The 15,761-nt window shown below is 41.4% G+C and overlaps 2 protein-coding genes across 2 annotated transcripts in view; one reads left to right on the forward strand and one right to left on the reverse strand.

Moving 5' to 3' along the window:
• Positions 1-15,761, forward strand: part of lats2 (large tumor suppressor kinase 2) — a 41,984-nt gene that overhangs the window by 6,783 nt on the left and 19,440 nt on the right. The window contains exon 2 of the mRNA XM_051959117.1: positions 7,961-8,582. Within this exon, the coding sequence (XP_051815077.1) occupies positions 8,226-8,582 (357 nt within the window). The 5' untranslated portion in view covers positions 7,961-8,225. The remainder of the gene's footprint in view (positions 1-7,960; positions 8,583-15,761) is intronic.
• LOC127537180 (protein TsetseEP-like) lies at positions 11,668-14,140 on the reverse strand. Its single transcript, XM_051959119.1, has 2 exons — positions 12,648-14,140; positions 11,668-12,395 (listed from the first exon to the last, which is right to left on the reverse strand). Exon 1 carries the CDS (start codon positions 13,941-13,943, stop codon positions 12,963-12,965), a length of 981 nt encoding a protein of 326 aa, XP_051815079.1. The 5' UTR covers positions 13,944-14,140; the 3' UTR covers positions 11,668-12,395; positions 12,648-12,962.

Below are 15,761 nucleotides of genomic sequence, written 5' to 3' on the forward strand. Positions count from 1 at the left end.
GATCAGAGCAGGTCCAGGTTCAGCTCAGAGTTTCTGCTGCTGGATTCATCTTTAGAAGAAGACGGATAATAAATAAATCAGTCAGAGCTTCAGAATTCAACTAAACCAACCCAGAAAACCACTTGGTTTAATTTAGTCATAAATCTACTGTTAGATTCTTAACCCTTTAAGCTTCAGTCAATTCCAGCCGTTTTCAGTACAAAAAATCGCTAATATTCTATTTTTAAATTAAAAAAATGACGAAAAATAAGGGGAATATTGGACGGGCATCGCGAGGTGCATTTCCTTGAAAACGACCGATTCGTGGATTTTATACCGACTTCAGGACATGTTTTGGACAAAATAGTTTACTGGCTTGTGTCATCTGATGTAAAAGGTTGGATTATGGCCGTTTTTTGTGGAATATTTTTTTCTGTGTGTAATAATGAACCCGGAAATGTGAGTCGTGCTGTGTGCTTTGAAGCCGTGTACAGAGAACGGATGGATGAATATTTGTTTTTGTCGGACAAATGTGTTTTTCTCACCCGCTGTGGTAATTACATCTGAAAGTGGTTTATACCGGCGGATTCATGAGAATCTAAGCTTTCCATCGGTGTATAGTGTTTGTATAATCGCGTTTGCACCCGTCGGACATTCTTGAAATTCCTATGCAAATTAGTAAGTGTACCACCGGCGGTACACCTACTACGCACTGAAGCGCAAAGGGTTAAAGTCCACCCTCAGGCCTGATCAGTTCTCAGCTTTGATAGAACCCATCAGTAGGTTCAATTCTCTGGTTCCTGGTTCTTCACTGAAAAATTTCCTCTAGATTCAGTTTAGTTTATTCCTGTAGCTCCATTTCCAGTTCAAATCGTCTCCAGATGCTCTGCAGAACCAAACGCCTGAATCTGAGATGTTCTGGATAGGTTCTTGTCTTTGGACCGGTCATTGTGGTCTGCAGTATGTAGGAGGGATTCGGTCATTAGGGAGGTACGGTTCTATCTGATGGGTCTGACTGAGGTTCCACTGATCTCTGGTAGGTTCCAGAAAATTCTCAGTCTTTTTGGACAAACTTCTGGTCACTGATTGGTTTCTGTCAGTGTAGACGTATCTAGAGTCACTGTGTTCTAGTTCTGTTGGAGGTTCTACTGCAGGTTCTATTAGAGGTTCTATTAGAGGTTCTGGTAGAGGTTCTTTTGGAGGTTCTATTAGAGGTTCTTTTGGAGGTTTTACACGCTGGTTATTGGTTGAATTCTACAGATCTGTTCTGGTTCTGACTAGGGATGGGAATTTCGACTAATTTCCGAACCGACTAGTCGCTAATTTTATTGGCGACTAGTCGGTTCGGAAAACTTGCAATTTAACCCTTTAAGCGCCAAAGTCGCAATATTGCCACCAGCAACATTGGTGAACATAACAAGCCATAGCTTCAAATATACTGCCTCATGTGCCTCATGTATTGGACACCAGGAGATGGCGGACATCTGGAACTTCAATCTGAGCATCAGTTGTGGGCGTGTTTTCATTCAAAGTTTTGGAGTTTACAGAGTTTGAAAACCGAGGAGACGAGACTCGTCATCGGAGCGTATCAGAGCGCAAGACGGCACATTTTAGAGTGAGAAAACTCACCGTACCGAGAGGTCTGCTCAACGCTGACAAAGTACTTTGTCAAGTAATGGCTTACTCATATTCTGAAGAGGAATATTCACCCTCTGATGAAGATGTTCAGTCGTCCACAGACAGAAAGTGCCGCTGCGTCTGTGTGTAACGGCAGCGGGTCGGTGCGCCATGACAGTCCACGAGCAGCACATACTGGAGCCGATGCTTTGCTTCACCGGGTCCGGGGTGGCAAGAGGGGACGTGGTGGGTGTAGCTGGAGTGGTCAGAACACCACTAATGATGAGGGGGATAGCGGGGGTTGGAAAAAGAGACAAGCATATGCTACTGGCAGGATCAACCAGGTAGCCCAGACGGGATGAGTGTGTGGCGCACGGCCGAGTGAAGAACTGCATGGCGGGCCGCGAAGCGTGGCTATGCCGGGGAGGGGGGGGCACACTAGCGTTTAACCGACTAGTAAAATACTAAACATTTAATAAATGAGTAGGCGGTTAAATGATTAAACGACTAGTCCGCACATCCCTAGTTCTGACCGCTGGTACAGAACCAGAACAGATCTGTGTGTTTGTTGTTTTTCTGTGGAACCAACATAAACATCAGCTAATTTTAAATAATCGACCAAAATCTGAATTTTCTTCTAAATTCTGATGTTTGATCAACAAACTGGACCGTTCTTGTTTAATAAATACAGCTGTAAAAACTAGTTTAATATTTTAAAGTTATTAATATTATTACTATTAGTATTACTATTATAAAACTTCTTTTCTTTTTCTATTCATGATAGCGTTGTGTAGATTTTCTACATGGAAGCAGACGGGGTTTGAGTCCTGTTGGACATTTTAAATCTTTCTGAACGTTTTATTTGATTATCTTCTCTGAATCCAGAATGCATCTTTTCATTAAGTTTTTGAAGGATTCCTGATTAAATAATTTAAAAATTCCTCCCCGTCTGATTGGTTACTCGTCACCACCATCAGCCAATCAGAGCTGAGGATTAAAGAAAGCTTCTCCTTTAAACTTCCTCTAGAACCTGTTAATGTCTCCATTAATCAGACCTTCCGTTAGGTCGTTGGCGTTAGCTCGTTACCATTAGCTCGTTAACATTGGTTCAGATCTGAAACTTCATTATAAACTTTCATGTTTCCTGGAGATGAACTTCAGATGTTTAAGTTTTCATCAAACTCTGAAATCATTTCAGTTCAATAAAAACATGAAACTGAAACCATCAGCAGCAGATGATGAGCAGTTCAGTTTATTTGCCATTTGCAGTATAAAACCACATTTCAAAGAGGTGCAAGAAGCTCAAAGTGCAGTCAACATCTAGAAACAACAAAGAGAGGAGAAAATAGGGCAGTAAAAAGAACAGAGAAGAAATGCCACGTAAAAGACTTAAGAATGAAGTACTAAGATCCAATAAATAGTTCATAAGAACATTTTTTTAAAAAACTTATTTGAATCAAGGTGCATTGTTTAGAGTCATCACAACTTGTGGGAGGAAGCTCTTAAAGGCATTATGGAGGATGTTTTTGTTGTTTAATTTGTCAGATTCACAAAAAATGAATATACTGACCTTTAGTGGACTTGTATGTATGGTCTCTAAAAGAATAAAAAATAACTGTGGACATGGCAGGACCTGAAAAACATCAGCCAATCAATGCGCTCGGACCGAGGCGTTTGCTTTGCTCACTTTCCTGTCAATCAAAAATCTTCCGGCTCAGGCCTAGTTACGTAGATTACGTACGCCTTGGACTTACGTGTTTTCTGTATGTGTTGCTTTGGTATAGCTTCGTAGTTAGCTGGAGACTTGTTTTGCTAATCTTTTTTACATAATGGCAGATAAAGATCCAGGGGGACCCAGCCGTAAAAGAAAGGCAGTTTTTGAGGTCAGAGAAAATAAAAGATGACTGGATCGCGAGAATGCAAAAACAAAAGTGATTATTGGGGAGTCATTTGGGCGATGGCGTCAGCTCAAGCAACAAATGGACCTAAAGACAGATGCCTTGGTTGCTAAAGTCCTTCTGGACAGGTAAAATGTATTATTGATTATTGTATTATACTGCGGCTGTAGGCAACTTCAGGAGTCCTACGCAAGTTTCTGGAGGGGGGCGTTTCTTCGTAAATGTTAAGAGGGGGGAGGTTAGAGGGGGGTGAGGGAGAGGTTGTATGTGTGCATGCGCATGCTACGTTCAAAGTCGTAGGAAATTAAATCTCCTCTAATGCCTTTAAAGTGACGAGACGTGGTATATTTAATTGACCGATATCTTTTCCCAGAGGGAAGGACTTCAAACATGCCCCTGGCAGGATGGCCGGAGGAAGTGCAGCCGATGGTCCTACTAGCTGAGCGAACCACTTTGTCCAAAACCTTCTATTCTTTCAGAGTGAGATTACCAAACCACACAATAAAACAGCTGGTTAGCACACTTTCAATGACACAATAATAAAAATTTGAAAGAATCTTTGTGTTTTTGGTCAATTTTCTAAGTTTACGCAAACAGAAGAGGCATTGTCTTGCCTTCTTAGCAATGCTGATAGTATTTAGGTTCCAACTCAGGTCATTTGAAAGAGTGACACCCAAGAATTTACAATTTTCAACAATCTGCACCTGAGTGTCCTGAATTGTAATGGGCAAATGGGTTTTGTAGTGACAAAAATCAATGACCAGTTCACAAGTTTTTGAAGTGTTTAGAAGCAAGTTGTTTTCTTTACTCCAGCAAACAGCATTCCCTACCTCTTCTCAGTAATGTGATTCATCGTTTGGACTGATAAGTCCCATGATGGTTGGAGCAAATGTTAGCTTGTTAGCCTGCTGCTACAGTTACAGTGCCTATCATAAGTACTCACCCCCTTTGATGTTTTACCCTTTTATTGCTTTCATAAATCAATCATGGTCAATAAAATTTGGCTTTTTTAACAAAAAAATTTATTGGAAAAAACTCTTTAATGTCAAAGTGAAAACAGATTTCTATAAAGTAATGTTAATGAAAGAAAATTATATAAATGAAAATAATTGTTTGCATAATTATTCACCCCCTTTTTAATTTAACCCTTTATGCTTCAGTGCGTCGTAGGAGTACCGCCGGCGGTACTCCTACTAATTTGCATAGGAATTTCAAGAATGTCCGACGGCTGCAAACCCGATTATACAAACACTATACGCCAATGGAAAGCTTAGATTCTCATGAATCCGCCGGTATAAACCACTTTCAGAAGCGATTACCACAGCGGGTGAGAAAAACACATTTGTCCGACAAACAACAAATATTCATCCATCCGTTCTCTATACACGGCTTCAACGTACACAGCGCGACTCACATTTCCGGGTTCATTATTACACACAGAAAAAAAGATTCCACAAAAAACGGCCATAATCCAACCTTTTACATCAGATGACACAAGCCAGTAAACTATTTTGTCCAAAACATGTCCTGAAGTCGGTATATAATCCACGAATCGGTCGTTTTCAAGGAAATGCACCTCGCGATGTGCGTCCCTGTATTTTTCGTCATTTTTTTAAATTTAAAAATAGAATATTAGCGATTTTTTTTTGTACTGAAAACGGCTGGAATTGACTGAAGCTTAAAGGGTTAATGGTCTAATTCAATAGAGGTCCATCAAATTGTTGCCAATAGTCTCACAATCAGTGAAATGAAGATCACCTGAGTGGTGTGGGTGTGTTTCAAGTGATTGAGTTGTAAAACAGCTGTCTGAAGGGTCCAGAGAGCGGTTGATCAGTATTCCTGGCTACCATTACACCATGAAGACAGAAGAACACTCTAAGCAACTCAGGGAAAGGGTTATTGAGAAGTACAATTCAGGGGATGGTTACAAAAACAGTTCCAAGGCACTGAACATCCCCCGGAGTTCAGTGAAATCAATTATCAAGAAATGGAAGGAACATGGCACTTGTGTGAATCTGCCTAGATCAGGCCGCCCTCGTAAACTGAGTGACCTACAAGTAGGAGACTAGTGAGAGAAGCCACCAAGACCCTACAACTACTCTGAAGGAGTTACAAGCTTCAGCTGCTGAGATGGGAGAGACTGTGCATGTAGCAACTGCTGCCCGGGTTCTTCACCGGTCAAAGCTTTATGGGAGAGTGGCAATGAGAAAGCCACTGTTGAAGAAAAGTCATGTTAGATCTGGACTAGAGTTTGACAAAAAGCACGTGGAAGACTCCATGGTCAAGTGGAAGAAGATTCTTTGGTCTGATGAGACCAAAATTGAGCTTTTTGGCCATCAGACAAGACGTCATGTTTGGCGGAAACCAAACACTGCACATCACCAAAAACACACCATCCCCACTGTGAAGCATGGTGGTGGCAGCATCATGCTGTGGGGATGTTTCTCAGCAACTGGACCTGGAAGGCTTGTAAAGATAGAGGGCAGAATGAATGCTGCAAAATACACTGAAATCCTGGGGGACAATCTTTTTCAGTCTGCAAGAGAACTACGTCTTGGGAGAAGATTTATTTTCCAGCAAGACAATGATCCAAAACATACTGCAAAAGCTACACAGGAATGGTTAAAAAAGAACCAGGTAAATGTTCTGGAGTGGCCGAGTCAAAGCCCAGACCTCAATCCTATAGAGAATTTGTGGCTGGACTTGAAAAGGGCTGTTCATGCCCGATACCTGCACAACCTGACAGAGCTTGAGCAGTTTTACAAAGAAGAATGGAGCAAAATTGCAGTGGGCAGATGTGCAGACTGACTGAGACCTATCCACACAGACTCACTGCTGTGATTGCAGCCAAAGCTGCATCTACTAAATACTGACTTGAAGGGGGTGAATAATTATGCAAACAATTATTTTCATTTATATAATTTTCTTTCATTAACATTACTTTATAGAAATCTGTTTTCACTTTGACATTAAAGAGTTTTTTCCAATATTTTTTTTTGTTAAAAAAGCCAAATTTTATTGACCCTGATTGATTTGTGAAAGCAATAAAAGGGTAAAACATCAAAGGGGTGAATACTTATGATAGGCACTGTAGCTCTGACAGAAACCTACCATCAGAGTTTATGGTCTGAATTCTTTTTCAGAGATGTTATGTCTGTAAAACGACACAAACTGAATAGTTGCAATTTATAAAGTGCAGAGACTCGAAATGTAAAAATCAGTTTCAGCTCATTCTGGAGTTTTAGAGATGATTCTGTTTTTCTTTATCTGGAGAAGCTTTGATTCAACAGAAACTGACCTGAACTCTCCAACCTCTTTGTGTAGAAGCTTCATGTTGGACTTCAGGCCTTATCTCCAGGAACATGAACCTGATCCACACGTCATCATCTGCTGCTGCTGCCTGAGGAGAACCTGCAGATAGAACTGACGTTAAATAAGAAAGAGCAGGATGAGTTTATGGTCACCAGAAAAATGCAGCAGCAGAAACATGCAGCAGAAACGTGCAGCAGCAGAAACATGCAGCAGAAACATGCAGCAGAAACTTGCAGCAGCAGAAATATACAGCAGAAACGTGCAGCAGCAGAAACATGCAGCAGAAACTTGCAGCAGCAGAAATATACAGCAGAAACATGCAGCAGAAACATGCAGCAGAAACGTGCAGCAGAAACTTGCAGCAGCAGAAATATACAGCAGAAATGTGCAGCAGAAACATGCAGCAGCAGAAACATGCAGCAGCAGAAACATGCAGCAGCAGAAACATGCAGCAGCAGAAACATGCAGCAGCAGAAACATACAGCCTCTTGTATAGCTGCAGCGCTGCATTGCTGCTGCTGGTGTTTTGTGTGTCCAGACTAAATAATCAAACTGATCTCTGGTTCTGATAACATGTTGGTTCATGCGATGTCAGAGGAGAACATTTAGCTCTCAGTTTCTACTGTATGGCTGGAACTACAACATCCCTGTGATTTAAACTGATTAAATCTATCTAAGCTGGTCTAAACCAGTTTAAATTGTTTTAAATCTAAACTGATTTAAACCGGTTTGAACTGGTTTAAATCTATCTAAACTGGTTTAAACTGATTAAATCTATCTAAGCTGGTCTAAACCAGTTTAAATCGGTTTAACTCTAAACCGATTCAAACTGGTTTGAACTGGTTTAAATCTGTCTAAACTGGTTTAAACCGGTTTAAACTGATTAAATCTATCTAAGCTGGTCTAAACCAGTTTAAATCGGTTTAACTCTAAACCGATTCAAACTGGTCTGAACTGGTTTAAATCTGTCTAAACTGGTTTAAACCGGTTTAAACTGATTAAATCTATCTAAGCTGGTCTAAACCAGTTTAAATCGGTTTCAATCTAAACCGATTCAAACTGGTTTGAACTGATTTAAATCTATCTAAACTGGTCTAAACCAGTTTAAGCTTGTCTGTGATCTGAGATAACTAAATCCGAAATCTCGTCCTCAGGCTCAGGTCGGGGTCATCATGGTTCTTGTCGGTGGTTTCCTCATCAGTGGCTGTGTTTCCTGGAATAAACTGGAACCAGAACCCTGAGCAGCACCATGGAGGTTCTGTAGGTTCTGTTCCCTCCATCACCAGCACCACCGCCCCAGACAGACCAACCAGGTTCTGAGCCTGCCGCTGGAGACCTCCATCCGTTTGGCTCCGACACTTAAAGGTTCCGTTGGTTCCGGTCGGTCTTCCTGGCGGTGCCGGTTCTGGCGCTGAGGCCATGAGGCCCAAGACTTTTCCGGCCGCCCCGTACGTGGGCAACACCCGGCAGCGCCTGCAGGAGATCAAGGAGGGTCTGAAGCAGCCGGCCAAGCTGGTGAGCCAGGCGCTGCATGGGTCTCGGGCCGACGGCGGCCGGGCGGCCGACTGTAAGACCAAAGACCCCAACGGCCGACCGCAGCAGCTCCGACCGCCGCAGAAGTTCAACAACTACCAGAACGCCCTGCGGGAGATCCGCAAGTCCCTGATGCCCTTCGCCAACGAGTCGGGTCCGTCCTCCGGGTCGGGACACCCGGCCGGAGCTGGAGAGGTGAACCGGCAGATGCTGCAGGAGCTGGTGGACGCCGGCTGTGACCAGGTGAGTTCTACCTACTGGCTCTGGTTCTGGAGCTGCTGATGAAGCTGCTGTTTGATTCTGTCTAGCTCTGTTTGGGTCTGATTGATTCTGTCTGATTCTTTCGGTGGACTTCAGGCTCAGTATGTGACCAGAACCAGTACCAGGAATAAACCGTCCTGAACAGACGAAGCTGCTTTTATTTCGTGAAACATGTTTGAACCCAGTTCCACTAAAATCCTAAATAAATGACTGTAAACGTATAAAAACATCCTGGAGACTCAGTCAGACCTCATTTATCTCCACACTGTCTGCAGTTAAAACCAAAGAGCTTGAGTCATGTAACTGTTGATCAGTCATGAAGGTTCTCCGTTGTCACCAGGAGCTCAGAGTGTTTTACGTACTTTTTACAGAATCTGGTTAATTAAACTGCATATTTTAGGCATGTTTAAATGAAACCTGTGGAATAAATAGATTTGGACCACATCTCTACTTGATGCTCAGATGATGAACATCTTCAGATTCCTTCAGTTTCTGCAGCTCCTGGCTGATAGATGGAGACACTAAGCTGCCTTTCTTTAACCAACAGATGAAAATACTAAATGAACATGTGGAGGGTGAGGAGGTCGTGGTTGGACAAACATTCTCCAGATATTTAAGTCTGTTTGGCTGAGAGCAAAATAATTAGTGTTTTATCACTACTTTATAATGCTCCAGATTCTCTGTTACGGAACCAGAGTGTTGAAACACTGAATATCAGGATGTTTAGTTCGACTCTACTCACAGGTCCTCTAAGATCAGATTTAAAGTGCAGGAATCTTCATGGTGAAGATGTTGACCTGATATTCTGACTTCTGATGTTTCAGGTTCAGTTCAGCTTAGGCTTACAACCAGGCAATCAAAAGAGTAAAATGTTTAGTGGAAATAATAAAATAAAATTATATTTTAATAATAAATCTTGCCTGCATCAGTTGAACATCTGGAAACACTATCACCACTCTGTTTACTATCACCATTATAATCACCATCACTAGCATTACCATCATCACTAGCATCCCCATCATCATCACCATCACGATCATCCCCATCATCATCCCCATCATCATCCCCATCACCATCATCCCCATCATTATCACCATCATCATCCCCATCATCATCCCCATCATCATCACCATCATCAATCAATTCAATCCTCGGCCTGTCGTGCTCATGTGGAGGTGTCCCTGAGTAAGACACCTAACCCCTAACTGCTCCTGGTGGGTCGTGGTTAGCGCCTTGCATGGCAGCTTCCGCCATCAGTGTGTGAATGAATGGGTGAATGTGACGTATCATGTAAAGAGCTTTGGATAAAAGCGCTATATAAATACAACCATTTACCACCACCATCGGTCCTTTAGTCTCTGAGCTGTGAAGTGTATTCCTTCATTCCCAGATTCAGTTTTCAGACTTCCAGATGATCTGGTTGGGATTCGGCACGTCACTGGTTACACTCTGAGTCCTGTGATGAGTTTGGTATGTGAAGAATGTTGGAGAGCTGTAAGAAGATGAGTTTAGAGGTTTTCTGTGCAGCTGTTCTGTTTGTTGGATCTGTTCTCTGATTTAGTTTCTGTTTGTTGGATCTGTTCTCTGGTTTAGTTTCTGTTTGTTGGATCTGTTCTCTGGTTTAGTTTCTGTTTGTTGGATCTGTTCTCTGGTTTAGTTTCTTGTTTTTGGATCTGTTCTCTGGTTTAGTTTCTGGTTGTTGGATCTGTTCTCTGGTTTAGTTTCTGTTTGTTGGATCTGTTCTCTGGTTTAGTTTCTGGTTGTTGGATCTGTTCTCTGGTTTAGTTTCTGGTTGTTGGATCTGTTCTCTGATTTAGTTTCTGTTTGTTGGATCTGTTCTCTGGTTTAGTTTCTGGTTGTTGGATCTGTTCTCTGGTTTAGTTTCTGTTTGTTGGATCTGTTCTCTGGTTTAGTTTCTTGTTTTTGGATCTGTTCTCTGGTTTAGTTTCTGGTTGTTGGATCTGTTCTCTGGTTTAGTTTCTGTTTGTTGGATCTGTTCTCTGGTTTAGTTTCTGTTTGTTGGATCTGTTCTCTGGTTTAGTTTCTGTTTGTTGGATCTGTTCTCTGGTTTAGTTTCTGGTTGTTGGATCTGTTCTCTGATTTAGTTTCTAGTTGTTGGATCTGTTCTCTGATTTAGTTTCTAGTTGTTGGATCTGTTCTCTGGTTTAGTTTCTGGTTGTTGGATCTGTTCTCTGGTTTAGTTTCTGGTTGTTGGATCTGTTCTCTGGTTTAGTTTCTGGTTGTTGGATCTGTTCTCTGATTTAGTTTCTGGTTGTTGGATCTGTTCTCTGTGCTCTCCCAGTGCTTTTCTAGTTCTGACTTTATCTCTGACTGAACTCTGGTCTAACATGAAAACATCATGGTTAAATGTGAGGTCAACACTAACTTTAATTTAAGATCTTTTTCCTCGACTACAGCTGGAGCTGCTGCTTCTCGTTCTGTTTGATGTTTTTAGAATGGTATTCATCTACATTCCACATGATTGTATTTGTTCAGATTCTTTGGCTCTTTACCAGATTTAATATTTACCTGAACAAACACTATTCACTGTGAGCCCAGATTACCAACCTGAAGCCGTTAAAGTGTGGAAGGTTTTATTACAGTACGAGCTGTTCTGAAGATTAGAGCTGTTTTATTGTTGTGTTGCAGCTGATTTATTCTGATTCATAAATGGATTATAACTTGCAGACCTGTGGTTAGTAAAACAGTTTAACCTGCTGTTCATAAACCACCTACAGTCTGTTTAAATGCACATTTAGAAAAAAAGATGGTCATTAAAGACAATCCTGCTGTAAAATGTGGATATTTTCAGCATGGATTAAGTTTTTAATCAGGTTTTCTACTGTAAGATTCTACACAGATCTGTTCATGATGTTGGAGAACGTTCCAGCTCCAGGTTGAATTATTCTGTAGCTTTAAGGAGTTTCATCTTTTCTCATTGTTTGATTTATTTCCTCTGAAACTGAAACAAGCAGAGATAAGCTGATTTACATCACAGTTGGTCAACATCCAAGGTTTTTATTTTCCATTTCTTCACATAAACAGTTTAGAAACGGGAATCCTTAAAGAACAGACAAAATCTTTTATTTTTTCCAGTGAATATAACATTAAATGAATGATAAATCCAGTGTAGACATAGTTAATGTGGTAAATGACTATTGTAGCTGGAAATGACTGATTTTTAATGGAATATCTCCATAGGGGTACAGAGGAACATTTCCATGTAGTGAACTTGTAGAACCAGACGTGGACTCAGTCACCCTCAGCTCCAGGTTGATCTCCTTGTGTAACTTCAAGTTGATCTCCTGGTTTAACTTCTGGTTGATTTTCTGGTTTAACTTCTGGTTGATCTCCTGGTTTAACTTCTGGTTGATCTCGTGGTTTAACTTCTGGTTTAACTTCTGGTTGATCTCCTAGTTTCACTTCTGGTTGATCTCCTGGTGTAACGTCCGGTTTAACTTCTGGATGATCTCCTGGTTTAACTTCTGGTTGATCTCGTGGTTTAACTTCTGTTTTAACTTCTGGTTGATCTCCTGGTTTAACTTCTGGTTTAACTTCTGGTTGATCTCCTGGTTTAACTTCTGGTTTAACCTCTGATTGATCTCCTGGTTTAACTTCTGGTTGAGCTTCTGGTTTAACTTCTGGTTGATCTCCTGGTTTAACTTCTGGTTTAACTTCTGGTTTAACTTCTGGTTGATCTCCTGGTGTAACTTCCGGTTTAACTTCTGGTTGATCTCCTGTTTTAACTTCTGGTTTAACTTCTGGTTGATCTCCTGGTTTAACTTCTGGTTTAACCTCTGATTGATCTCCTGGTTTAACTTCTGGTTGATCTCGTGGTTGATCTTCTGGTTTAACTTCTGGTTGATCTCCTGGTTTAACTTCTGGTTTAACTTCTGGTTGATCTCCTGGTTTAACTTCTGGTTTAACCTCTGATTGATCTCCTGGTTTAACTTCTGGTTGATCTTCTGGTTTAACTTCTGGTTGATCTCCTGGTGTAACTTCTGGTTTAACTTCTGGTTGATCTCCTGGTTTAACTTCTGGTTTAACCTCTGATTGATCTCCTGGTTTAACTTCTGGTTGATCTTCTGGTTTAACTTCTGGTTGATCTCCTGGTTTAACTTCTGGTTGATCTTCTGGTTTAACTTCTGGTTGATCTCCTGGTGTAACTTCCGGTTTAACTTCTGGTTGATCTCCTGGTTTAACTTCTGGTTGATCTCCTGGTTTAACTTCTGGTTGAACTTCTGGTTGATCTCCTGGTTTAACTTCTGGTTGATCTCCTGGTTTAACTTCTGGTTGATCTCCTAGTTTCACATCTGGTTGATCTCCTGGTGTAACTTCCGGTTTAACTTCTGGATGATCTCCTTATGTAACTTCCGGTTTAACTTCTGGTTGATCTCCTAGTGTAACTTCCGGTTTAACTTCTGGTTGATCTCCTGGTTTAACTTCTGGATGATCTCCTGGTGTAACTTCCGGTTTAACATCTGGTTGATCTCCTGGTGTAACTTCCGGTTTAACTTCTGGTTGATCTCCTGGTTTAACTTCTGGTTGATCTCCTAGTTTCACATCTGGTTGATCTCCTGGTGTAACTTCCGGTTTAACTTCTGGATGATCTCCTGGTTTAACTTCTGGTTGATCTCCTAGTTTCACATCTGGTCGATCTCCTGGTGTAACTTCTGTTTTAATTTCTGGTTGATCTCCTGGTTTAACTTCTGGTTGATCTCCTGGTTTAACTTCTGGTTGATCTCCTAGTTTCACATCTGGTTGATCTCCTGGTGTAACTTCCGGTTTAACTTCTGGTTGATCTCCTGGTGTAACTTCTGGTTGATCTCCTGGTTTAACTTCTGGTTGATCTCCTGGTTTAACTTCTGTTTTAATTTCTGGTTGATCTCCTGGTTTAACTTCTGGTTGATCTCCTGGTTTAACTTCTGGTTTAACTTCTGGTTGATCTCCTGGTTTAACTTCTGGTTTAACTTCTGGTTGATCTCCTGGTTTAACTTCTGGTTGATCTTCTGGTTGATCTCCTGGTTTAACTTCTGGTTTAACTTCTGGTTTAAGTTCTGGTTGATCTCCTGTTTTAACTTCTGGTTTAACTTCTGGTTGATCTTCTGGTTTAACTTCTGGTTGATCTTCTGGTTTAACTTCTGGTTGATCTCTTTGATCTCCTGGTTTAAATTCTGGTTGATCTTCTGGATGATCTCCTCGTCCTCCAGCAGCCTGAGCTGAACTTCTCTTTGAGTTGTTCTCCTCATGTCGTTCCTCCAGCTGCAGATCAGAGCTGCTGTTACATAATTTGAGTTTTAAGGCGGAAATGTTTGTGTGGAGGAGGAAGAGGGGGAGCTGCATTCCTGGAGGGAAGGAAGGAAGCTTTTATTTATCCACTCAGCCGACAGCCAATCAGAGCTGCTGCTGATAAACGTGTCACAGCATTAGACGGGTTCTATGTAGTATGTTGTGTTCCCCTCCTCTGGTCCTGGTTGTATGTTGTATGTAGTATGTTGTGTTTCCATCCTCTGGTCCTGGTTGTATGTTGTATGTAGTATGTTGTGTTTCCATCCTTGGGTCCTGGTTGTATGTTGTATGTAGTATGTTGTGTTCCCATCCTTGGGTCCTGGTTGTATGTTGTATGTAGTATGTTGTGTTTCCATCCTCGGGTCCTGGTTGTATGTTGTATGTAGTATGTTTTGTTTCCATCCTCTGGTCCTGGTTGTATGTTGTATGTAGTATGTTGTGTTTCCATCCTCTGGTCCTGATTGTATGTTGTATGTAGTATGTTGTGTTTCCATCCTCTGGTCCTGGTTGTATGTTGTATGTAGTATGTTGTGTTTCCATCCTCGGGTCCTGGTTGTATGTTGTATGTAGTATGTTGTGTTTCCATCCTCTGGTCCTGGTTGTATGTTGTATGTAGTATGTTGTGTTTCCATCCTCGGGTCCTGGTTGTATGTTGTATGTAGTATGTTGTGTTCCCATCCTCTGGTCCTGGTTGTATGTTGTATGTAGTATGTTGTGTTTCCATCCTCTGGTCCTGGTTGTATGTTGTATGTAGTATGTTGTGTTTCCATCCTCTGGTCCTGGTTGTATGTTGTATGTAGTATGTTGTGTTTCCATCCTCTGGTCCTGGTTGTATGTTGTATGTAGTATGTTGTGTTTCCATCCTCTGGTCCTGGTTGTATGTTGTATGTAGTATGTTGTGTTTCCATCCTCTGGTCCTGGTTGTATGTTGTATGTAGTATGTTGTGTTCCCATCCTCTGGTCCTGGTTGTATGTTGTATGTAGTATGTTGTGTTTCCATCCTCTGGTCCTGGTTGTATGTTGTATGTAGTATGTTGTGTTTCCATCCTCTGGTCCTGGTTGTATGTTGTATGTAGTATGTTGTGTTTCCATCCTCGGGTCCTGGTTGTATGTTGTATGTAGTATGTTGTGTTTCCATCCTCTGGTCCTGGTTGTATGTTGTATGTAGTATGTTGTGTTTCCATCCTCTGGTCCTGGTTGTATGTTGTATGTAGTATGTTGTGTTTCCATCCTCTGGTCCTGGTTGTATGTTGTATGTAGTATGTTTTGTTTCCATCCTCTGGTCCTGGTTGTATGTTGTATGTAGTATGTTGTGTTTCCATCCTCTGGTCCTGATTGTATGTTGTATGTAGTATGTTGTGTTTCCATCCTCTGGTCCTGGTTGTATGTTGTATGTAGTATGTTGTGTTTCCATCCTCGGGTCCTGGTTGTATGTTGTATGTAGTATGTTGTGTTTCCATCCTCTGGTCCTGGTTGTATGTTGTATGTAGTATGTTGTGTTTCCATCCTCTGGTCCTGGTTGTATGTTGTATGTAGTATGTTGTGTTTCCATCCTCTGGTCCTGGTTGTATGTTGTATGTAGTATGTTGTGTTTCCATCCTCTGGTCCTGGTTGTATGTTGTATGTAGTATGTTGTGTTTCCATCCTCTGGTCCTGGTTGTATGTTGTATGTAGTATGTTGTGTTTCCATCCTCTGGTCCTGGTTGTATGTTGTATGTAGTATGTTGTGTTTCCATCCTTGGGTCCTGGTTGTATGTTGTATGTAGTATGTTGTGTTCCCATCCTTGGGTCCTGGTTGTATGTTGTATGTAGTATGTTGTGTTTCCATCCTCGGGTCCTGGTTGTATGTTGTATGTAGTATGTTGTGTTCCC

Source organism: Acanthochromis polyacanthus, chromosome 14, assembly GCF_021347895.1.
Source record: "Acanthochromis polyacanthus isolate Apoly-LR-REF ecotype Palm Island chromosome 14, KAUST_Apoly_ChrSc, whole genome shotgun sequence".
Classification (NCBI taxonomy): domain Eukaryota; kingdom Metazoa; phylum Chordata; class Actinopteri; family Pomacentridae; genus Acanthochromis; species Acanthochromis polyacanthus.

What these genes read in the sequence shown, in the direction of transcription:
- LOC127537180 (XM_051959119.1), bottom strand. Translation starts at nt 13,943, where the DNA reads ATGCAGCTCCCCCTCTTCCTCCTCCACACAAACATTTCCGCCTTAAAA.